The sequence below is a fragment of the Watersipora subatra genome, chromosome 5 (assembly GCF_963576615.1).
Source record: "Watersipora subatra chromosome 5, tzWatSuba1.1, whole genome shotgun sequence".
In the NCBI taxonomy this organism is placed as follows: domain Eukaryota; kingdom Metazoa; phylum Bryozoa; class Gymnolaemata; order Cheilostomatida; family Watersiporidae; genus Watersipora; species Watersipora subatra.
Genome location: NC_088712.1, coordinates 34,666,663 through 34,692,971, shown reverse-complemented (window position 1 = coordinate 34,692,971; position 26,309 = coordinate 34,666,663). Strand labels below are relative to the sequence as shown.

Below are 26,309 nucleotides of genomic sequence, written 5' to 3'. Positions count from 1 at the left end.
AATACCCTTTTTCCTTCACTTATTCAAACCCTTCTCTTGATTGACTGATTCGTTCATCTATTATTTCTTTTATAAATTGGTTTAAATACATATCAATTTGCAGCTGCATGAGAAGATCTATGAAAGATTTTGAGCAGATTGCAGGCAAATATCAAAAGTCTTTCTGCAAACATCACAAGAGTGAACGTCTAATAAAAGCCTGTGAGAAATGCAAAAAGTTTATTTGTAACCTTTGTGACCGAACAGAAGAATGTTCAGGTGAGACTTCAGAATACAAAGTAACAAGGATCACTCTATAGTTTGTTTTTGACATCTGAACTTTTCATTAAATACTTTAAAAGTTTGTATATGCATTTTATTCTCTATTATTAATATATAAAGTAATAAATTTAATTTAATGAAAGACTAGCTTATATGGAACAATATATAGCAGCTGTCAGTTTAACTGACCAATCAGCATCTGCTGACTATAAAATTAACAACTATTCACAGGAGTCAGCACTAACCATGTTCTAGTACATAGCAGATGTTGTCCTTCACCAAAACTTCTCAAGTCATACTGTAAAGTCCTTTTATATTTAGACATGTTAGTCAAGTTAGTCAACCATTATAGAAAGTCAATACTACACTACTTATATATTTATATATGTAGGTCAGACTACCAGCCAGAGCTATGCTGAGCTGACAACAATCGCTGACAAGATTACATCTGAGCTCAAAAGGTCTTCTCGCAAAAGCTGCCTAAAAAATGGGAGAATTTCAAGAAGCTGACAAGAATTATTAGAACCATCTAAAAGAAACGGAGAGAGCCTGTGATGCTTGGATACACAAAGTTGAAAAAGCTCGTGAAGAACATGTATGTATGATTAAGTGAGCATAGGTGACGTAAACAGGAAACACTTAGGTCTATGATTACATATGCATACACCAATTTTGTACGCGTGATAAATTGTTGAAAGAATATTTATCATGGAATGGAATACCTAATGGCTAAACACCGAAGGTAAAAAATGATGTCATGTTGACAAATAGATTGACCAATGAAATTTGAGCTCAGACATTTGAAGGTTGTGAGGTCCTCGATAGATTTAGGATTACTATTATTTTAGTAGTCAGTATATTTATCATCTAATATGGACCAACAAGTTGTGACATCACTAACCCTTGTCTAGTCTGTATTTATATACTGCTCCTTGCTGCTCAATTATAAGGTTTTTCACATAAACAGTGCAGCATTTTATCAGGTCAGCAAAACATAAACCTGTGACTTACTATGTTAATGCTGATGGTTAGCCAATGGGTGAACAGGAGACAATAGAGTATATTTTGGTTATTTATAATGTATTTTCCCTTCTAATCACCCTGCTCTGTTATGTTGGTCACTCAACACGGGAAATAATTATAACACAAGAAAACAATGGTACAAATGCTGGAAAAGTCTGTTATATTCGCTAGTCCTACATTAAGTGTCGAGAGATGGCGATAGAATTACACCAATCTGTTTGTGGAGTTTTATGGCGTATGCTAACAAAAGATTCTTCCTTTACATAAATTGGAATTTTAAAATATTGTCTTTAAAAATAGCTACTTTTAAAAGACGTCAATTTTAAAACCTATTAATGTATGCTCTACTTTCATGAATAAAAAATTTGATAGGAAAATTTTCATATAAACACATTTTAGTTCAAAACACGAGCGATTTTAATATAATTATCTGGCATCTTAGCTGTTTCTTGTCAATAATTTTCATAGACCGCAAATCCTTTTGCTCATTTTCATGACCTCAACATGCTGACAAAACTTAGTACAACATATTTGGTGAAAAATTCATGAAAATCTTATTCAAACACCAATATGTAATGTTACATATAGAGATGAACCATGACATGTGAGTAGCCCCATACGAGTGCCTCAAATGCGAGAAACTCAAGATACGAGCTCATTGTTGAGCAACTTTTGTTCCTTAAGGTACGAGCCGGTTCTCGATGGCCATTATGTGGCTACTATATAGTCAAGCATGGGAGAGGCCACTTATGAGAACAGCATCTTTCGGTCTTTCTCCTCAAATCAGTCTGAAAAAAGTTTTAAAAAATTGACTAAAAGTTATAGTGAATGCGAGGCAATACGCAGCTAACCGGAAACAGACACTACAAAACATAAGACTACATCATCTCTTGTTTACTCTTCATCAAGTGCTCCCTTTTCATATTTCTATAATTTATCAATAATTAATGAGACCCTGTTATGTTGTTATCTCAAGTTCCCAAAGTGTTTTTCTTAATCCTTGCTCTTACTAAACGCTAATGTAACAATATATTGATGGTTTACCCTGTTTACTGGACAGGTAAAGCTGGTATGTCAAGCTTATGATAAGGCTTTGGGAGATATCAGAGAGGTCAAAAAGCGGGTGAACAGAAGAGTAGATGAGTTAAATGTCAAGCTGATCCAACAAAGGGTGGATTTGGAGGCGTCCCGTAAGAATGTCTACCAACTGGTAAATGGTGGCAGCTCAGAAGAGAAAATCAAGGGGGAAGATTACCTGAAAGAGGATTTAAGACAAAGAGTTGACATGAACCTTGTATCACCTGACCTAGATGATAGATACACTCTGGTTCCAAGAGGTCAGTAATAACTGAATAATGAGGTTGGTAGAGAGAATGGATTGGAGAGAGGAGAATAGAATAGTGAAAGGGAATATTAATCTGATAATTAACAATTGTTATCATGACTTGGAATCAAGTCTTTCTGACAGATTAAGTTAAGTGAGCCAAGTTAGACCTACTAAAAACCTAACAAATATATTCTAATATGATCAGATAATAAGGTGATATTTTCCCAAGGCTCAAATGTATTAAATGAAAGAAATCACGAAATAGATAAAAAACATTAAAATGTTGATTTGAAACTCACAGAAGTGTCACCGCTGTATATGAACTCTGAAATCAATGAAATAAATCAATAAATGAACGCTGAAAAATGTGACATCTTTAGCTCAATTTAAATAATTACATTATATTTACTATAATTCTTTGAGCTTTATCAGAACAGTTGTTAATCGTTTACAGCACAGTAGATTCCAGAGTACATGTACATTGAACAATCTACATGTATTCTGGCACACTAGATGCCAGAGTACATGTACATTGAACAATCTACATTTACTCTGGCACAGTAGACGCCACGGTACTAGTAAATAATGAAATCAATCAAACCATTGTTCAGTACATTGCAAGGCATTGTGGGAAATCTACTAATTCTGCACCTGAGTTTACGATTATGGGAGTTTAGACAATGTTGTGACAGCTAATTAGCCGTGGTGGCGGAAATACCACGCCTCCAATTGATAACATATTACTGAGACATTAACTTTCACCCTCTTAAAACCTGCTTCAAAAGGTAGCTAGGGTTACTTAACCACAACAATTTCAGTTCTCCATTTTTTACTTTTTGGTGATTCCCACATTGAGAGTTTGCCTTTCCCAGATGTTTAAAAAGGTAACTCCAAAATTGTATACCAAACATTTGGTAAAATGCGTTTTTGAAAAATAATTAATATTTTAATTATTAATTTAGTTTAGACTTTGTTAGTTTAGACTGATATAGAAGTCATTCAGTCAACATTTATTCTTTTAGCACTGGCTCTAAGTTTCAAAGAATGTAAAAAGAAATTCAGCTCAATGCAGTGTAGACATAGTCATCGAAGTAAAGCATGGAGTTCTATGTCAGTGGTGAGTTACACAAAACTAATTAAACCTTTTGCTAGCGTGTGTATTATATATAGTTTATAAAAGCTTATTTGTAGAGAAATAAAATATAATTATACAGCTTAAGAGATCAACTAGCCATACCTGGTTGGGGTGAGATGATACTAATGATTCAATACTGAAGAGCAATTTAGTTTTATGGTTATTTATAGGTTATTATAGAGTTTAGTAAGAGCTTTTCTGAAGTAATTATTTCCCCTGGTAGTGCAGACATATTAGTTTGGTGTTAGAGGTATATTAGAATAATAATGTCACAGAGATATGATTAAATATAATATACCAGTTACTTTGCACCGTATTATTATATTTTATTAATTATGTAAGTATTCTATTATTAATAAAATGCTAGTAATATTGTGATATTCTACTTGTAGATTATCAACAGAGGCTACTAGACGCTCTTGCTTAAGCCTGTGCATCTTTACTGCCATCGAGGTCGCGGTGGAGACAGCGAGGGTCTGCGGTGGTGCTCCTCAGCCGGGTCAGTAGAATGGTGATGACAGGGGTGAGGGTCACATCTCTGGTGGCATTTCTTGTTCGAGGACATTTGGTGACACCTCTGTGAAGACTAGGAAAGGCCTCAGTTTAGCAGGCTGTAGTCTTGAAGTGTTCCCGTTATTATCTTATTAAATTATTAACTATCTATAATTTTATCTGCTCACTTTGTAGAAGAGCATGACTTTAGTTGGTTAACGCATATTTCACAAATTTAAGAGCAAATACATGCCTTGAAAGTTTCCTATATAAAAATTACCAACTCGTAGGAGTCAGACCAAAGAACCGTCAAGGAATATGCAACCAAAGCAAAACATCTTCAGCACACAGAATTAAGCTCTGGCAGTGTGTCAACAATCCTCAACGCTATCGATTATAATGGCAGAGCCTCAGGTCCATCTATCTATACACTGTTTAGATTGCCATGATAGCACTCCCCTCTTGATTATTCAAGACTAGCTGCAATACCCGCCTACAGGAACAGATTCCTGTGCAGCATAAGGTTTATTGAGAGTTGTCTTTCATACTGTATAACAACTCCAAATATGCAGTCTATTGAAATTGTTGCCCTGATGTATTATTATGTAAATAGTCTACTGAAATTGTTGCCCTAAATATGCGTACACATATACATGTCAAAAATGTTGGGGAGAACAATGGTAATTTGCAACGTGTTTTACAGCTAGATGTGTGTAAAATCTAGTAGATATTCTATATTCATGTGTCTAGATTCATGCATTCGTTCATCTCCGTCTATATTTGCAGTTGACGATCTAGCACTTCTGCCGCCGAGCCCCTGCCTTGGCCGACCAGTCATTACCCGCCTCGCAGTTGACCATTGCGTTCTTGCACTCACCTCTCAATCGCTTCGCAATCAATCGGCCCGCACCCGCCTCGCAATTAATCGCCTTGCACTCGCGTTGCAATCAATCGCCTCGCAATAAATTTTCTCGCAATTAATTGCCTCGCAATCAATCGCCTCGCAATCAATCGCCTCGCAATCAATCGCCTCGCAATCAATTGCCTCGCATTCAATCGCCTTGCACTCGCCTCGCAATTAATTGCCTCGCATTCGCCTTGCAATCAATCGCCTCGCAACCAATCGACTCTCATTCGCAATCAATCACCTCGCAATCAATCGCCTAGCACTCAATCGATTTGCAATCAATCGCCTTGCATTCGCCAACTCATTCATCCGGAAAGCCGCGCCTGGATACTCTCGCTGCACTCGGGGTGAAAAAAAGTCTCTCGTGCATCCCCGAGTGATGCCACGGCCTCAAACCGCTAGCTGCATTACCTGTCCACAGGAACAGATTCATGCGCAGCAAGAGGTTTATTGAGAGTTGTCTCTCATACTGTAAAACAACTCCAAATATGCAGTTTACTGAATTTTTTTGCCCTAATCACACTATGCATACACATATGCAGTCATATATGTCAATAATGTTTTGGAAAACAATGGAAATCTGCAATACCTTTTACAGCTAATTTACAATGCATTAGTCTCAAACCACTCAAATCAGAGTTGCCCTATTTGTGTGCAGAGAACTGATAATGAAATTGACATTGCTAGGCAAACTGAAGTTCTTCAAACTGGCAGTATTGAAAAGTTTTGCATCTTTTAAAAAATTATACAAAATATTTTGCTATCGCCGGCATTTATTGAATGGAGACTTCTACGTGCTTAACACACTAATCATAGCTCACCAGTTTTTCGTCTATACCCTGTGTTTTGACATGGTATATACAAACAGTAATGAGGTTGTGTCGATAAAATTTAAATGTATAACAGCACAGACAGTATGATGTCAAGGCAGATACAGCATTAGCACCTTATAATAATAAAACATAGCGCCAACATGATAGCCTTTGTATGAGATACAATAAGGAAAACAAATGCATGAAAATATATATATATACTGAAAAATATGTTAGAAAATGCTGCATGGGGTATAGCAGAGCATGAAGAAGATAGCATGACATAACAATAACACAATGTTAGTTCAACGCAACACTTGCGGATAGACAACATTTTTTGTTTTTCTGTCGGTTGTATGAACAAACAGTTTTTGAACAAACTACTTTTGAGCAAGCGACGTACAGCTGGTCATGGCTAAAGCAGGGTGACAGTAAGTCGATACCAGCTGCTCTTTTTCTTTTCACCATCGCCTATCGCAACCCTCGGAGTACTCGTGCAAGTTCTGTAGTAGTAAGTTACAGTAGGCCTACTCGTAACTGGAGAAAAAATTAGTAACTAAGCTGCTGAAGGAAATGAACTTGTCCCACTATCCCGAACGGTGGCAAATCTAACGTTACATGTATTAAGTAGTTGAGGTGTGGCAATTCATAGACAATACACTACAACATTGAATGAGAAGTACTTACCTTTTTGAAGTAGAAATTTAGTCGGTAAAACGCAGTAGCAGTACCCGTGCAAGTTCTGTAGTAAGTGTAGTTCTGTGTACTTGTAGCTGGAAAAAAAGTAAAAGTAACTTGGCTGCGGAAGGAAATGAACATGTTTACTATCACAAACAGTAGCAAATCCAATGTTTTTAAACCTTTCACTGGAGTAGACTCATTTATGCGTTTTCTATGGTCGACCGTCGACGCATTGTTGCGATTTTACCAGCAATTGCTAGTAACTGAATTTTATTATTCGTTGATAACATAACCAACGGTCTTTAGGACTTTTATGGTAGTGACAGTGTTGTTCTAAGATTTCTCTATAAAATTAGCCTAAAGTTTAATTTTAAATCTTTGTTTGAGAATTTCCAACATAAAAACGAAGATTTTTTGTGCAAATTCATTAAATGCGTCTGATTTAGAAAACAGATAACTACTTATGCTGATGAAATTTTAGCCGATTCAGATTTTTGTGATTACACAGATAATTGAAATAGCAATAGCAGCACTGACTCTGATGGAGGTGAAAGTAATGGTTTTGTAAGAATAAGGAACACTGTAGAGGATCGTCTTAGCTTTGTAGCTTCCCATCGCTTTATCAATGCACAAAGTATAGATACAATGAATTTTTTGCATAGCAGTGCTTGTTAACATGTTGGCAAAATGAAATATATAACTAAAACAAACGTTCTTGATGGAGTTTCAAATTGAAAAAATATTATGAAGCAATATCGGCAAAGTGGCTGGCAGTAGGCCGATAGTTAAATTTGTAAATGTAAAAGTGAAAGGGTTATGTATTGAAAGTGTGGCAATTCAGACAATACAACATTGACAAAGGAGCACTTACCTTTTTGATGTTGGAATTTAGTAGGTGAGAACTGCGTTTTTTTTTCAGTGGCCGCAAGAAACAAACGTTTACGTGACCTCGGTATGCTGTGCAGTAACTATTAATTGCATGTAAATTACTACTCATTAATTTATTTTGTTTAATGAGTAGTACATTTGTATAGCTGCATAGGCACCTTTGTATAGGCCGCAGAACTCAGGACGGTGCTTTTTAACACGGCAAAAACTGCTGTTTAAAGCGGAGGAGTGCCGTTGGACACTGTAAAGAGGCATGCTAACCGGAGATTTCGGTTAATGCGCCCTAGCGGTGAAAGAAAAACAACAGAATTGCCACACCTCTATATAAGCAATTTGGCTGAAATCGTCAGACAAAAGTAGCGGCTAATAGTCCGAAATTACGATATATACTACTCGTATTAATTAAGTTGGCTTTTTACGACCGAATGGAAAAGAAAGACCGCTCTATAATTTATTTACTGTTACTACTCATATTAATTCAGTTTGCTTTGTACGACCAAAATTCATACGACGATAAAAGGAAAGACTGCTCTATAAGGTGGACACACAATTACAAAGACAGACAACGATTGCCGTTTATTCAGTAGATACATGGAAGTTTTTATAATAGTTCAGTTACACTTTGAGTCACTGTCCATGACGCAAATTGGATTGATAAAATATGGGTTACAATACAAATAAAATCTGTCAGGGATACTATATTTGCCAGATATTTATTTGATTGGAATAAATAGGCTGACATATTTTATAAGGCAAACCATGTCAAAAGATATTGCTCATGGAAGAAAGCAGACGCTAAGAAAGTCGATATTTGATGAGAGACCAAATTCATGCCTGGGACAGTGACTTAGTCGTACTTAATAACCAGAATACAGAGACTGTAGGCAGTTGGTAAAAACCCGCCTTTAGATGTGTCAGTGAATCAAATACAATCAAAATCATAATAATTAACTATTTCATTCAATCATAGGCACATTTCCTACAATAACAATACATTTTGTTGGAGTGTGTAACCAGGTCATAAGACAGTCAGGGCAGGTATCAACTGCTAATAAACATGTGACGGCTAGTTCTGGAACTAACCGTACAATGTTGTACGGTTAGTTCTGGTAAAGATACCAGGATCAGGGCATCTCTAGTGGACACACAGAAACCTCAAAGGATGAGGGAGTATTATATAGACAACTAGACAAGACAGGAGTATATTTTACCTCTTAGATAACACACTCAATACCATATATGAACAGCACCTACAAACCAGTACCATCTTCACATACCATATTGTTCTCAAGCACTACTCCTTACCAAAGATGGCTCATCGACTGACTTCTCAAATATCACATGAAAGCTGACTACCACTGAACAATGTGTTGCTGACACATTGCCTACACAAACGACACATTGTGTAGGTGTGTGTAGCCAGGCCTTAAGACAGTCATTGCTGGTATCAACTGCTAATAAACATGTTACAGAGACTGCTACTCTATTCACATTGGTCCACATGTCTAGCTGGCATGGGTTGGTACTACCAGAATAACCATGTGAACAAAAGTGAACAAGCCTTCCTGTCGCCTATGAAATGATTAAGTTGTAGAAAAAGATAGTGTGCTTCTTTGACCCGTTTTGGAAAGGGATTCCAATCTATGGATAGTTTCGTGATGGCGGCGATTAACTGTTCATTTTTGAGCCTTTAGGAGCTTGTAATCATAATTCTACATATTTTGCACCTACAACACAGCAGAGTAAGACATGGTGAATCTTTTGATACCAAATAATTGAAATGCGAATTTTGTTGCAAGTCAACCTTTAACAGGATAGAAATGCATTTATATACTGTTTTTACACAGAATGAGCCAACCAGCAGATCTCAGCTTTAAGCCTGGTTTCCATATACGTCGCAAAGCACCGGCGACAGCACCACAGGCTATTAGCGGTGAAATGGGAACCTACGTGCCGAGTACCGCTGGTAGTTGCCGACGGCAACGCAATAGTTTAGCGCTGTTCAAATTTCACATAAGGCCGCAGGCAAACCTTCCCGAAATGCACTGTACAGGTGAAAGTCACCATTATAGAAATGGCATGGTGAGCGATCATTTCACTACGTGGATGGAGAGCTTTTACTTTCGGGACGAATGTATAACAAACGCTGAATCTAACTTAAATGAATTTCGCTTAATAAACACATACTTGAAAGAAGTTTTAGTATGTATTTTAGTAAACCTTAAACTTTTAACATTAGTTTTATCATTGTGAGATGTTTTTATTTTAACGGATACCGGATATACCGTACAGCGGATACAGCTGAACAGCAGAATCGTAACTCGTCGATGCTAAAGGCTAAAATAAATAATACGCGCATTGTGTATTCGTTATAATAAAACGACTTTGACCACTATGGCGTTCTAGCTCAGTGGTAGAGCGTCCGGATAAGAAAGTTGTCATGGAATCGTTGTGAGTTCAAATCTAACAGAATGCGGTATTATAATATCAAGATTTTAAGATCTATAGCCGGAATGCAGACGGACAACAGACGTGCTTTGAGAAATATATATATAGATAGAAGATCGATAGTTACAATATCAGATCTCCATACTTACATATAGAGTTATGTAATGATTACTTTTATGATCAGATGTAAATACCCATTGAAGATTGAATACTATTTTCTATATAACATAATGATACAGATACTATTTTCTATATAACATAATGATACAAATTTCTTTAAAAGAATGAAGTGATAATTCTCGGGCAAAATTAGAAAAATAGATTTGACTACAGAGCCACATTTTGGGAGCCCAAGTAGTACAATTTCAAATTTTTTGTAAATATCAAGGCTACATTGTGCAAAATAGCATCAGATTGTTAGACCCCCTAGAACATCAACATTACCAAACTCTAACTACACCTTTCCCTACACTAATTTGTAGTTTTAATATCAGTCAGTTGTAACAGTGAGTGTATTAATTATAAAGTAGGTTGACTAATCAGAATAACTTACAAATTTCGCATAGTTCAAAGAAGATATTTTGTGAGAACATGCTGAGCTGCAGAAAGGACGAAATTTCCTAGCAACTTAATACTTCCAGAGTGACACATTGATATGGCATAAAATACTGCATTTGATGATAAACTTCATTAACTTTTTTGACAATTGTACAAAACCATTGTGTGTGTACAGCTTGCTTGCTTAAAGTTAGATAGAATAAGCTATTTCGGCGCTAGTAAACTAGCTCAGTATTACAATGGCAGCAAAGTTATTAGATTTAGTCAAATCGTATGAAAGCAGAAACACTAGTAGAGAGTTCAGCACATGGATTAGTAAGCTGGAGTTGGTAGCTAAACTTCAGAAAATGCATGTCTTGAAATCATTCATGCCATTGTTTTTAATAGAGTAGCGTTTGCTCTATAATGAACAGTTGCCACAGGACACAAAGGATGACTATTCGAAGCTGAAAAAAAGCTAATGACGGCTTTCAGCACAAACTGCTATAGCGGATATGAACAAGTGCGTGATCATGCATTATTGGATGGTGAGACAGTAGATGTGTATCTGTCAGACCTGTGTAAGCTTGCTGATGCAATGGGCCTTTGTTTGCTGATGCATGTGCTTTTGTTTCAGGGTTGCCAATGGAAGTAGCAGGTCAATTAAAAGCAACTGCGGCTGTGGAAGATATGAATCTGGATGCAATGGTTACACGAGTGAGGTCAGTGCTTGTTATCGAACCTGACTCACCATCGTACATATGCAGCGCAGGAGTAACAGACAAGCCTAGTAACGGCGGCCGATGCTTTACATGTTTTGGATTTGGCCATGTCTCCAGAGAAGGCAATACTGAAAAAAAGTTAAGGACACAAACAAACAGGTTCGCTGTCATAACTGCAATGGATTGAGGCACATAAGTCGTCAATGTAAGTCTAAACAGTTAGGAAACAAAAACAGGGGCATCGGCTGCTCACCCAATCCCACTCAGTAAAGACGGCGAGACCATGTGTCACAGCCTACACGTGAGATGTACCCGTCAAGACTAATTGATCGTGGCTGTGAGTAATCTGTGTTATCACATGATGTTGTGAATAGACTTGGGCTAGTGATCACAGGCCATGCCAGAACAGTAAAGATGTTAAATGGCAATACTAGAAAGTGCAGTCATGAGGTGGCAGTTAATATTAACATTGGATCATCTACTGTACAATTGCGTTGTTTAGTTGCACCAAAGCTTGTGTGTGGGTGCAAACTAATTCTATGACTAAATGGAATATCTAAATTAGGTTCAGTTATGATTAACTCAAGTAAAAGTGCGATTTGGACGCGAAACTACAAATCCTGTAGCGACACGTAAAAGAGAACTGCACGCTACATGTCTAACTATCGATGACTTTAAAGGTTGACTTGCAACAAAATTCAAATTACCGTTATTTGATATGAAAAGATTCACCATGTCTTATTCTGTTGTGTTGTAGGCGCAAAATATGTGGAAAGGTGATTACAAGCTTTTAATAGCTCAAAAACGAACAGAAAATCGCAGTCACCCGAGACTGCCGTAGTTTGGATTCCCTTTCCAAAACGGCTCAAATGGGATGTAGATGTGAGAGATGGTTTCTGTTTACACTGTTTTGAAACCTTATTCATCAAAATATTTTCACAAATATACTTCACGCATTCAATAAAACTATGTCTATTGTTCTTACGCGTCTGTTTTATCGTCATCGTAAAGCTGTCACTTTTAGCAGTGATATCTTATAACTTACCGTAAAAATTTGTTTAATTTTTTAGCCTTAGCTTGAAGGAGTACATATCATTTTTCTGATAATCATGACGAGCCTGTTGGTCACTTGTGATAATCGAAAAGTGCTGCAGAAATTATTTGCGAAGTATTGGGTCACATGATCAGATTACGACTTGCCGATTAGACCAGGCCGAAACAAAACTGTAAAGTAGTGAGCATCTATATTTGATACGGGGTCTTCGGTAAAACCCGAAGTGTTTGTCATAAACTAGTACTACGATAAGTTTTATATTGAGCTTTGAATTGGCCTTTCAATTTACGTAAGAACATACGTGACAAGACGATAACCAAATTTCATGGCTACGTCATCGAAATAAAGAGATTCCAATCTATGGCGGCTTTTCGTTTTTGAGCTTTTAAGAGCTTGTAATCACATTTCCACATATTTGGCACTTACAACACAACAGAGTGAGACATGGTGAATCTTTTGATACCAAATAACTGTAATGTGACTTTGTTGCAAGTCAACCTTTAAAGTAACATTCAATGAATCTGAATGGGGTGTTTGGTTGAAATGGAAAGATCAAGAGCCTGTATTGATAAACCAATGTGCCGAGTATGCAATAAGTGCAATGGTATATAAAAAACAGTATGACTACAAAATTGAACAATTGATTAGTGATGGTTGGCTAGAAAGACATAATAAACAAGTGCATGGCGAGGTGAGTGGTGTAAGTCCTCTTCTGGCAGTTTTTCAACCTAATAAGAGTAAGAAGGTCAGATCAGTAATGGGCTATAGCCGAGAATTAAACAAACATGTACATAGTAATTCAGGAAATAATGTTGCTGTATGTCAAGACAAACTGAAACAGTGGCGCAAGTTTGGTGACACAGCTTGTATGCTAAAATTTGCAAAAGGCATATTTGCAACTACATGTAGATGTCTCCTTGCAGCGATTTCAGGCAGTGCGCTACAAAGGGAAGTTATATGTAATGACACGTATGGGATTTGGCTTAAATGTAGCGCCAAAAGTTACGTCTTGCATATTAGCATTGGTGCTGTCACTAGATGAAGAAGTGCGTGCGGACACAGATCATTACATAGATGATATAATAGTCAATGAGGCCGTTGTTTCAGTATCAAAAGTCAAAGAACATTTGCTAGCTTATAGATTGGTATCAAAAGAGCCAGGAAACGCTAAATAGTACACGAGTTGTATTGTTAAGAGTAACAAAATCTGAAAACGGTACCCTTGGCTGGTTAAGAGACTGTGAACTGCCTACACCACAATCTGATCTAACTAAAAGGCAGTTGTTTTTAATATGTAGTAGATATCATGGCCACTATCCAGTAGCAAAATGGGTCAGAGTTGCCTGTAGCTACATGAAATATAGAATGCGAACTGCAAATCACATCGGCAAAAAAGTGGCTATGTACAAATAAATGTACAGTTAGTTTGGCTGTGTCTGATGATGAAATTATGGATAAGCTCCGCAACCTTTAGGATACTCATCCCTTAGGAGTAGACCAAACTCCATACCACTTATACATGGATACTACAGCAAAGTGGTGCTCAAGCATGACAAAAGAAGATGTAAAGGAGATTGTAAAATAATGTCATGTCAGCAAGAGAATCGATCCAGCCTCAGAAACAATTCAGGGCGACAAAACTGCTACCTTGTGATAAAATTGCACTTTTTGAGCTCATTTTTTGGCATTCGGCCTTTAAGACATTTTGGAACAAGCTACAAGCAATGTTGAATAGCTGTGACAACTTGGGGGTTGCTCCGGGAATATCTACGGATTGATCAGGATTATATCAGTCTAACTCACGCAAGACATAAAGAGTACCAAAAGACAGTCAGTAATGGCGGAGACTAGTATGAGCAGTATGCGGAGGGCAATGGATATGGGCGAGAAACTTGGATTAAAGGATGCTGAGCTAGCCAAATTCATTGAAGAGAACGAACCAAAGTTCGCAGGGGAGATTGAACGCGAGGAGAGACGGATGGAACGAGAAGCCAAAAAAGAAGCCGAAGCTGAGGACAGACAACTCCAGATGAAGCAAATGGAGATAGACAGCCAGAAACAAGCAAGAGAGTTGGAGATGCAAAAAGAGATAGAAGAAAAGAGGTTAGAGCTCGAGATGAAAAAACTGGAAGTGGAGACTATTAGGAGGGATGACTCCAAAAATGAGAGTACAGGACTAGAGTGGGTTAGCAATAAACCTAAACCGAAACTACCAGTGTTTGATGAGAAAACAGATGACATGGATAGTTACCTGCAGCGATTTGAATGGATAGCTGAAAACTATCAGTGGGATAAAGCTGAATGGTCATTCCATTTGAGCCAATATCTCAAAGGTAAGGCTACAGAGACTTACACTAGAATGGCGGCAGAGAATAGGAAGGACTACGATCAGGTGAAGGAAGCTCTGTTAAAACGCTACAATCTCACGGAAGAAGGCTACAGAAAGCGATTCAGAGAGAGTAAAGCCGAGCACGACGAAACACCACAACAATTTTTAGTTCGACTCAGTACCTACATTGACAAGTGGGTGGAGCTATCGAACTGCAAAGACCTGAAAGAACTCAACTTGCGAGAACAATTCATAGCGGCATGTCCTACGGATCTCGCTGTACATCTAAAGGAGATGAAATTTGACAGCTGTGACGAGTTGGCTGAAGCTGCTGACCGATACCTGACAGCTCATGGTCACAAGATGTCATTCATAAGGAAGACAACTCCAAATGAGACAACCATCACCGGCCACAGTTATAACGAAAAGGGGCATAATGCAAATCGGTGTAATAAGAAGCCTCAAAAGTACTGCGCACACTGCAAGATGAATAACCATAACTTAGCCGAATGTCGAAGACTCAAGACACCTACGCACAAGGCGGGTGTGGCTGAAGGGGAGACAAATCCAGAAGGACAGAATACGGATGAAATTAAGCTAAGTGGGAAGCGTTACGTACAAGTAGCATGTTGTAAAGGTAAAGTTGGTAAAATGGAGAATGGAGTAAACTTGGTTGGAGGTTATGTAAATGGTAAGCAGGTGGAGATGATTAGAGATACTGGATGCACCACAGTAGTGGTCAAGAAATCACTGGTAAAAGCTGATCAGTACACAGGAGAGGAAGGATATCTACGAATGGCAGATAACACTGCTAGAAAACTGCCATTTGCCAAAATCAGCATCAATACACCATTCTATCAGGGAGATGTAACGGCGATGGTTATGGAGACACCCATTCACGATCTAATGCTTGGAAATATTTCAGGCGCTCGATCCCCATGTGATCCACTACCAGAACAGGATCGGGAGTGTTCTGCGGTTACGCGCGCACAAGCTATAGAAAACAAATGAGGAGAAAAACCATTATCAGTTGTCAGCAATGAAAATATCGAAGTAAACAGAGAAGACCTCATCAAGTCACAGAGAGAAGATGATTCTCTAAAGAGGCTGTATGACGCTACAGAAGCAATAACGAAAGGCAAACAACAAACCAGGTTCATGGTGAAGAAGAACATCCTTTATCGTGAATATTATCACCCAGGGTATAACAGCGGACAGCCGATAAAACAGCCGATAAAACAAGTAGTTGTACCGAAAACTCTACGTGTCGCTGTGATGAGACACGCCCACGATTCTTTATTGAGTGGACATCTGGGAATCCGTAAAACTACTGATCGAATCCTAACCAACTTTTTCTGGCCGAGTCTACATGATGAGGTTACGAGATTCTGTCGATCCTGCGACATCTGTCAACGCACTGTAAAGAAAGGTTCAGTACAGAAGGTTCCCCTACAGCGGACTCCACTAATTGAGACTCCATTCAAGCGCTGCGCTGTCGACTTGATTGGACCGATTAACCCTCCGAGTGAAAAAGGGCATAGATATATACTAACTCTGGTGGACTACGCTACTCGATATCCCGAGGCTGTTCCACTGAAAGAGATAAGCTCAGAGGCAGTGGCTGAAGCTCTAATCGACATTTACAGTCGAGTTGGAATACCTGAAGAAGTAATCAGTGATCGAGGGACCCAATTCATATCTGAGTACATGGAGGAGTTCGCCAGACTACTCGGCATGAAACAGATGCCGACAACTCCCTACCATGCTATGGTTAATGGACTGGTGGAGCGATTCAATGGCACACTGAAGTCAATGCTGAAAAAGTTATGCTATCAGGAGCCAAGGCAGTGGCACAGATACATAAACCCGGCACTATTTGCCTACAGAGAGGTCCCACAGGAATCTACTGGATTCTCACCATTCGAGCTGTTGTACGGAAGGACAGTACGAGGGCCGATGGATATTCTACGACAGCTATGGACACAGGATGATGCCGATGGAGAGACCAAGAGTAGCTACCAACACGTGTTTGATCTGCGTGCTAAGCTGGAAGATACGATGGAGTTGGCCCAGAAAGCCCTAGAAGGAAATAAGCAGAGGTACAAGCATTACTTCGACAAGAAGGCAAAGAAAAGGGAATTTCAAGAAGGTGACAAAGTTCTCATCCTGCTTCCTACTAACCACAACAAGTTACTAATGCACTGGCAGGGACCATACAACGTAGAAGAGAAGGTCGGGATAAACGCATACCGAGTTCAGGTCAAAGGTAAAAGCCGAACCTACCACGCTAACCTGCTGAAGAAATACTACGTGAGAGATAGTGAAAAGGAAATAACTGAGGTAGCTGGTATCGGAGAAGTAGAAGAAGAGGAAGGCACACTGGCAGAGTTGTATTCGGGAAAGTCAGTCGGAACTGTGAAAGATCTGAAGATGGGAGAAAATATATCTGATGAGCAGAGAAAGCAGATCGCGGACATCGTCAAGGACTACACAGATATATTCACAGACAGACCGGGAAACTGCAATCTCATCAAGCATCCGATTACTCTAACCAGTAACAAGCCCATCAAATCCAAACCCTACACATTACCTTATGCAGTGAGAGAATCACTTAGAGAAGATATAAAAGATATGCTGAACACAGGGATCATCAGAGAATCAAACTCTCCATATGCATCACCAGTCGTACTTGTGAAAAAGCCGGATGGATCCAATCGACTATGTGCTGACTACCGGAACTTGAACAAAATAACAGTGTTCGATCCAGAGCCAATGACAACAGCAAGTGATCTCTTTCAAAAGATGAGCGGTGATCACTACTTCTCGAAGGTAGATCTAACTAAGGGCTACTGGCAAATTCCCGTAGAAGAGAATGACATACCGAAGACTGCATTTGTCACTCCAGATGGACAATACGAGTTCATCAGGATGCCGTTTGGGATGGTCAACTCTGGAGCAACATTTGTACGTGGCATGAAGAAGCTATTAAAGGATTTACCAGGAGTAGACAACTACATCGATGACATCATCGTACACACTGCCAAATGGGAGGATCACTTGGACACACTGAGAGAACTCTTCACTCGTTTGGCCAAGGCACAGCTCACAATCAAACCGACGAAATGCTACCTCGGTGGAACATCTATAGAGTTCCTAGGTCACAAGGTCGATCGGGGAGAACTGAAACCGATGGAAGACAATGTGGAGAAAATTACTGAAGCTCCAAGGCCTCTAACCAAGACTCAAGTACGGTCGTTTCTAGGATTGACGGGATACTACCGAGAGTTCGTCCCAAATTACGCGGCGATAGCAAGTCCTCTATCGGACTTGACTAAAAAAGGACAACCTAATAAAGTTATCTGGACAGATGCGCAAGAGAAGGCATACCGGAAATTAAGAGCGACCATAACCGAGAAACCAGTTCTGAAACTACCCGACATAACGAAGCAGTTCACCCTAAGGACTGACGCGTCGGACACTGGACTCGGAGCTGTACTACTACAAGAACATGATGGAAAGCTATTTCCTGTCAGCTATGCTAGCAGAAAACTACTGGACCGGGAAAGGAATTACTCAACAATAGAGAAAGAGTGCCTGGCAATTGTATGGGCTGTAAAGAAATATCTACCATATCTCTACGGCGTGGAGTTCATACTACAAACGGATCACCAACCACTAACCTACATCAATCGAGCAAAGTATGAGAACAGCAGAGTGATGAGATGGGCACTATATCTACAGGATTATCGCATGACGGTGGAATCGATCAAAGGGAAAGACAACGTCGGAGCGGACTACATGAGCAGAATAGACTCAGAATCTTAATGCTGGAAATTTGACTATAAATTTCCTCTTGAATGGGGAGTTGTCACAGATTCTGAGTGCTGTATATAGTATCATAAACAATGTTATAGCAGGACAATAGCTATTGCGCAATACGCTGATGAGTCATGATCATAAATTTAGAAGCATTGTTCTATTACTAGATTTTTCCTGAATGGATTTTCTGGAAGTTTCTAGAATAATTGTAAGGAGGTATAAATAGCCTGACTGCAGCAGTTCAAAGGAATTAAGAATTCAGTTTACAGCGTGCATGTCTACAAGTCAGCAATAAAGGATTATATCATACTCTCTCAGTAATCTTCTGCATATTATTACTTATACATAGTTAGCCGCAATATTACACCCGGACGTCTTAACTCTTAGCCTTGTGCAGACATCAGGATACAATCACAACACCAGATATCTCGAACCTGTCACATTGCATTACCACTTTGTGACAATAGCTTATCTACTTTTTAGAAAATACTGAAATTATTTTGAAAGCTGAATTTAGAGAATAATGGGTTTCAAGCCACCCATCTCTATAATTCTACATCGGACTAACCATCCCCAACTTCCGTCCCTAAAAAACTAGATCACGTCACATATTTATGGATGGGGCTTGTTGTGTTGATTGTGTCGTTTGCGACAACGATATTGAATCGCTGTAAAGCCTTCAAAAACAAAAATGACTTGAAATGTTAGTGGACCAATCTTTATTATGAGTACAAAATTGGAATCAGCATGTCTGATTTACCTATGAAAAACAATCAAAGCCGTTCATGGTAGTTATGGTTGAAAAACTGGCATCCGCTAGCCACTGATATAACACATTACAAAGATACTTCTTATTTGACTGTTAAAAACTGTGGACCAAGTCGGTATGCCATATGGTGCCAACTAAGAAATGAGACATCTGTAGTGCAAGAACAATTAGAAAACAACTTTGCTGAACGAGGGGCTTCAGTGGAGTTGCCTTTTGACAATGGACCATGTTTCAAAGCACTGACAAATGTTGAAAAGTGGAACGTAACTCACAAATTCAACTGTGCATACAGAGGTCATCTGGTAATGTTATAATAGAACGTAATCATCGCACAATCAAGCAAATGCTTGCTCGGTCGAGAGCTAGCGTCACTTATAAGGTGTACTGGTATAATAACACCCCTCAGACAGGGCATTGTGCCAACTATTTGCTTATAAATCTGAAACTTCAGGAACTGCTGGCAGAGATAATAGTTTGAATCCGTATAGTGGGGATGACCACGGTTATGTGAAACCATGCAATGCAGAAATTAATCAAAGTGGGGAACTGGCAATGTTACGGCTCTTGTTTCTAACATGGCAGTCAAAGTTGAAAGTATGACGCGTCATGTAGGAGATATTAGGCCGTGTTGGAGCCCTGATGATTCACCTTCATCAACACTGATAAACTATGAGTTAGACTTTGAATCGGACTCAAATGTTAATATTGGAAATGAGGATACGAGTGACAGCAGTATAACTGATAATGAACATACTGATAAAGATTCTTCTAATGACCAATCAGAAATATATAATACATCACGTCCTGTTAGAGAGCGTAAGACTCTTGCTCGGTTAGCTGATTCTTTGGTCTAGTAATCTACAGACCAGGAGGAATGTGATTTTTCATATTTTGTGTGCTCTAGTTGACAGCAATTACTTCATCATTGTATAACATATACTCTGAGTAAATAAGTCATAATACTTTCTTGTAGTGATTTCATTGCCTTTTGTTTTAAATATTCTGTGGTTGCTTAACTGTCTCATTACATATTGTTTATACCTTTACATCCTATTGTCCAAGTGATTTCATAACTGTTTTATTATATAGCCTACTGTTTATTTCTCCTCTCTATCTATTGTTTCTTTGAATGCATAACTGTTTTATCATATAGTGTTTGTCTTCTCTTTGTCTATTGTATACTGTATGTATCTGGGTCAGTTGAATACAGAAGTTGACTATTGCAAAATGAACAGCTTGCTTGCTTAGAGTTAAGTAGAACAGTGCGCACTTCTAAACTGCTGAGCCAGTCAGCCGTGCTAATTAACGCACGTCTGTCAAGGGCATAAAACCAAGTTATCTGTCATATTGGACCTATACAAGATGTTCTTCCTTAAGGATAAATTCTTACGTACAATTTCATTACATGTATGATTGATTACACACATAAAACTGAACAAAGTTGATAAATTTTGTTGAGAAACCTGCTTGATGCCGTGGCCGGTTTTAATGCAAAAAGCATGATGTATGGATACATTTGAACAGCACAATGATGACAAATTTAAAGAAAACTATTAACGAACATTGTTTAAAATAAAAACTGTCGCTTAATATAACGAAGGAGCTTTTCACCAAATCCCAAAATTGCGAGTGCGGGAACAATTGAACCTTTACCATAGAATACCACGGTCTGATTTCTAGCCCGGGTGCATAGATACGCGATGCGTGCGTTGTAAAAAGCGGAGACCTTTCGCAAAATTTCCAAGTACCTGTGGACCAGCGTCGTATATAGTGTCGTATAGTGTCCCTATACGACACTGCTGTGGACTGGTGGGGTTTAATAATTTCTAAAGGGTTCTACAACGGGACTAGCTGATTAGATGAAATGATTGAGAAGAACTACTGATAAGGTGGGTACGTATACGTCTCTTCAACGTTTCGTGATACCAGCACACGGTGTAGCGAGGCAGTCAATTCACTTTTTCGTAAAATGTTTTCTTTTTTGTTATGAAAGTATTCAGCTCGTTGAGCCCCCGTCGAGCCCGTATTCAGCTTCGTTTGTTGAGCGAATAAGAAAACTAGCTGCCGACTGTGTACAAAAAGTTTGAAGTATAAACATATGAGTGTAAGAGTGTATGTATTTGTTTTTCTACCGGCAATGTAAGCATTAGTGTATAATTTTTTGTGGAGAATATTGTTAACTATTTATGGTACGCATCACACAATGTTACCAAGGTTGACATCTTGGCAGCTTTAATATCATTACAACATCGGTGAATTCTACGATTATTTTCCTACTGTTTGTGAAACGCTAGCTATTTTTGTTAGACGGAGAATGTTTTAGAAAAAGCTTCATATGCTGTTACATGCTGAAGAAAACTCGTAGGTGTGTGTTGGAGAAATCTCCCACTTCTGGCATATATACACTGGACCCAGCGCTTCCTGCGAAAAAGTCTCTTGAAACCAACGGGAGGGAGTTGAAACCAACTCACTTGTACTTTGCTGGAACCAACATAGTGCGCTGAGCCCAACGCTTCCAGCGATACAACCCGCTGAACCCAACAAGAGGGAACTGAAACCAACTCACTTTCATTCTCCTGAACGCAAATGAGTGTGCTGAACCCAACACTTTCTGCGATACACTTTTTTGAAACCAACAAGAAGGAGCTGAAACCAACTAACATGTGGTCTGCTAAAACCAACAGAGTGCTCCGAATCGAACACAGCCTAAAGTGCAACTTCCTGAAACCACCAGAAGGGTACAGAACTCTCTTGGAACAGTAACTTTTTAGTTTTAACCATTATGGCAACTTTCTCCAGGCATGCTGTCAGTTATCCAACTGACAATCAGGAAATGATAACGTTTCTCCAACAAACAACTTTATTAAAGTAACATATCCATGTGTCTCTCTCAAGAGCAAAACACAAGCTGAATTGCTAAAAAATTGCAGCAGTATTTATATTACATGAGCGAATAGCCTAGAGATTAACATATATTGTTCAAACTAACCAATCAACTTGCCGACTGCTGACTTTGTAAAATTTTCACATTCCTAACAATTAAACATTGAGTGACAACTAGCCATTGCGGTGTAATAAAATAGACCGTAACGAAAATCATATAAAATTTCACAAATACTGGGTAAAGAACAGTAATTTTGAGAAACAGTAAGACACATCTTGATAACGAAAGTACTAAATACAAAATGTTATGTTGAAAAAAAGAAAGAACAATAATGGAAAAATATCATTTAAATGACTTTATCAGCTAGTACTCAATTGGAACATATACTTAGACTATTCTGACAAGCAATCATGGACATAAATAAATTCTTCTAACATGTGAGCAGCGAAAATAAATTTGTTAAAGAGTGCTCATTGTTAATTTCTATAAATCTCGATGAAGGGTATCGGTCACTTTTTCTAGGTCAACTTCTATCCCAGAAGTCCTTTATATATAAATCGGCTTGGTTGCCTTGTCTTTTCATCACTTCATTGGAAATGTATGTCCATAGAGTTGTTCCCCCACGGCCCTTTTCAGGACCATCACTTATTCCATAGGGTTCGCTCGCTAGTTTAGCATTCGTGATTGTTTTTAGGTTTATTACAAAACTTTCGACTTTCAAATTAACCCAATGAGCTCCAATTAATTTCCGGTTGAATGCCTACCAGCCTTGATTACTTTTAATTATTCACTTGCTCAGTCAATAATCTTCAATTGTCAAAAGATAAATTTACTTTATAAAAATCACCATAGCATGAACATTAAATGAAAGAAGCTGGTACTAATAATAATAATAATAATAAGTAACTAATAATAATAACTATAATAATTTTCTGTCCTAACCTATGATTAGAAGTTGAATAAAGGCTGCATCATACAGGATCGTACAACACAGTTGACTGACACTTCAATACCTTCACCAATCACCCACTTGCCAAGATGCAAGAGAATACTTTTACTAATAATAATTTTCTGTACTTTATCAGAGCACAGTTGATGATTTTTCACAGCACACTAGATACTCGGGTACCAATCTATACGTCTCAAAGTTTGCGTGTTTGTACTTTGGTTTGTCCAGCTATAGCTATTAAAGTCTTGAAATTAAAAGCTCGCATGCTGCTTGATTTGAACTCACGAAGATTGCGAAGTATTCGCAAGTTTCTAACTGTGCATTGAGCCACCAAGCTACGCTGTTCTTACGATACTAGAAATTTCCCTGTCATACAGCCCACGACCAAAGTGATAATGGACAAAAAGAAAGGGTACTACTGGTTGTTGAAAAAGTAGTTGTCATCAGGAATTGACAGAGTATAGTGTAAATTGTTCGAGTGAGTTAGTCGAGATATAAAAGATGCAGATTTGAGGGAGCACGACTCCAAAAATGTGTGACAAACTATTTTTTAGCTAAAGTTAGGTTGAAACAAGGTATATGAGTAATTGGTTAATTGTTGATGTTACAGTTGTGTTTAGTAGTGTAATATAAATAGATATATAAAGGTGAAAAAGTTCTATTTTAGAAGTGTAAGTATAGGAAAATGTAAGGAATGTTGTGAATGGACAGTGTGGTAGTAAGTATGCTGCTAAAAAGCTTACAGTGTGTAAGTTGTTTAATTCAAAAATTTATTAATTCTCGTATATGATAATAATTTGTCATATCATTTGCTGAATGATGTTCCTAAGAGCATGAGTTTGTTTTAATGCTGGATAACGATTCGAGTGCATTCAGTTTTTCGAGAGTTGTTTTCTCTTGGTTCACCAATTCAGAAGGAGAAGACAGCTGCATATGAACTGAATTGTACATAACGATTCGATTCAGTGTTTGCGCATGCCCAAACAGCAGCTTTCTGAGCAAATTTTTGTGAGAGCATTGATGGGTCAGCAAATGTGTTTAGAGTTCTTTTATCCAAATTGTAGCAAGTCTTGATTCTTACCAGGCCTTACCAGCAGCAAATTAACTCATGCGATGCTTTGTAGTTAAGAGACTTATATTTGTTATATCTTATTATTATGGCATTAATCTTCATTGATTGTATTTGTCCTTAGCATATTGTAATTTTTTTATTTATATTCAATTGTTTTTAAATTAATTAATTTTTTAAATTTTAATTAATTCAATTAATTAATTCATTAAAATTTAAAGAGGATAACACTTTTCAAATTGTATTGGTTAATTAATATAATTGAAAATGTTACCATTACTTAAACATTTTTTGCAAATATTAATTATTATTTATGAATAAATATATTAAAATAAATGAAAAATCACACACATCGCTAGAGCAGTTGTCTTCTCTTTCTCGGTTCGTTGCGGTTCATAATGCCCATTGAGTAATCCGAAGTAACAAATGAAGATTCGGTTTCATTCAGTTTTCGGGAGAAAACAACTCTGAAATTGAATACATAGTCCAGGTAGACATTGAACAGCTCTAGTTTGTGTTGTTCCACATATAAATATATTAAAAGAGATGTTTCACCTCTGAGGTTAGCTGATGTATGGGAATAACAAACAGGGTTAATTAATATTTACTAGAGCTGCACAATGATCGCGTTAATTAAACGATTAACGTGATCATTACAAATACACGATTAACTGAGCTGAGCCAATTAATCTTAAATAAAATACAACTGAGGTGGTGATCATGATGTGGTTCCTTTGTATTGTTCAATATATAACATTAACATAGCAGGTTACCACCATTTAATTTACTAACAAATAAGTATTATGACAAGTAGCACTTTCTTACCAATTATATACAACCACAATTATTTTGCACTCAACTATGAAAACACAAAGTGAGTCAGTCGCTAACATTAAACTTGTTTATACAATACAACGAGCAAGCACCTGCCGATCTAGCTGTAAGCGGCCCTGTTGTTAGCTGTTCGAACATGTTTCTAGGTAATAGCAAGAAAAGCGATTTCAGTATTATTTAATACCTTACAGTCTATTTTTTGTTTATTTTTAAGTAAATTATACATGTATTTTTATTTTTTTTTAAATCACAATCATATTTCAGCTTTAGAATATTAGTAATATGAGTTTGACACTATATTGGTACGTGAAAGCAGAAAAATGTCTTTCATACTAGCTAGCGCATTTCTGTACGTTGTTGGAAGTGTAAACAAGAAAGCGAAGTGCACTGAATGCCAGAAAGTGTTTGCCTACCACCACAGCACATCATCATTAAAAGATAATTTAACTAATTCCCATCCTACCGAGCAGAAATCATCACCAGCTGTCGCAGACATTATTTACTACTACTGTCCCCTGCGAGTGGCTATTCTCTAAAGCTGGCAATATTGTATATAGGAAGAGGGTATCTCTTTATTCGGATAATGTGAATAAACTGTGCTGCCTCAACTCTCGGCTGACTTAATTATAGACTTATAGTCTGTTTTCAAACTTGAATAATTATTACATTGTAACTTATGTACGTTGTACATAACCTGTACTCCTGCTAACAATTGTCTCAAATATAATTAATTTATATGTAGCTGTATTATTTGTTTTTGAATATGCAAAGTTTTGCTAGATCAATTCTAAGATTAATCGAAGATTAAATGGTTCAGACCAGTTATTAATCGCGATTAATTTTTATAATCCTTGTGCAGCTCTAATATTTACAGAGCACCCAGTTAATCTGAATATAGAACTGGTCAAGATGTCATCAGCACTGCCTTTCAGCTCTGAACACTCTACAGAGAGCTGGTGCTACTCCGCATGTCACAGAACAAATGGTGACATTCTGTTAGGTTGTGATGATGGAGTAAAGCTTTGGAACCAGAATACTAAAAACATAAGTAAATATGATCTACAATACAAAAGATTTGAAGCTGTAATTGAGCACCATAATAATGTCTACCCACAAGGTAGAGCAACTCCTCCCATGCATGACCAGTGGAGTGACACTATTTCAGTTCCAGAATACAACCAACTATGCTGCTCATCTGGCTGTTTCCGCTACATATATTGCAGCTTACAGGCCTGCAGAGACTTCACGAGGTGATCTCATCATTTATGACTCCCACTGCAAAGAGTTGAAATATCAGCCTGTTGATGAGTACCATCTTGTAACCTTCCTAGAGAATGGTGATCTTCTAGGAGCATCTGATCATCAACTA

The 26,309-nt window shown here is 37.9% G+C and overlaps 2 protein-coding genes across 2 annotated transcripts in view; both read left to right on the top strand.

Moving 5' to 3' along the window:
* Positions 1 to 2,389, top strand: part of LOC137396273 (uncharacterized) — a 73,104-nt gene extending 70,715 nt beyond the window's left edge. Inside the window, exon 6 of the mRNA XM_068082469.1 lies at positions 2,345 to 2,389. The gene's annotated coding sequence lies outside the window, so the exon portion shown is untranslated. The remainder of the gene's footprint in view (positions 1 to 2,344) is intronic.
* Positions 2,390 to 14,124: 11,735 nt separating this feature from the next.
* On the top strand, positions 14,125 to 15,627 carry LOC137397306 (uncharacterized). The gene has a single exon (XM_068083595.1). The coding sequence runs from the start codon at positions 14,125 to 14,127 to the stop codon at positions 15,625 to 15,627; it is 1,503 nt and encodes a 500-aa protein (XP_067939696.1).
* The last annotated feature ends 10,682 nt before the right edge of the window (positions 15,628 to 26,309 follow it).

Coding starts and splice junctions, on each gene's coding strand:
- LOC137397306 (XM_068083595.1), top strand. CDS start 14,125: ATGGCGGAGACTAGTATGAGCAGTATGCGGAGGGCAATGGATATGGGC.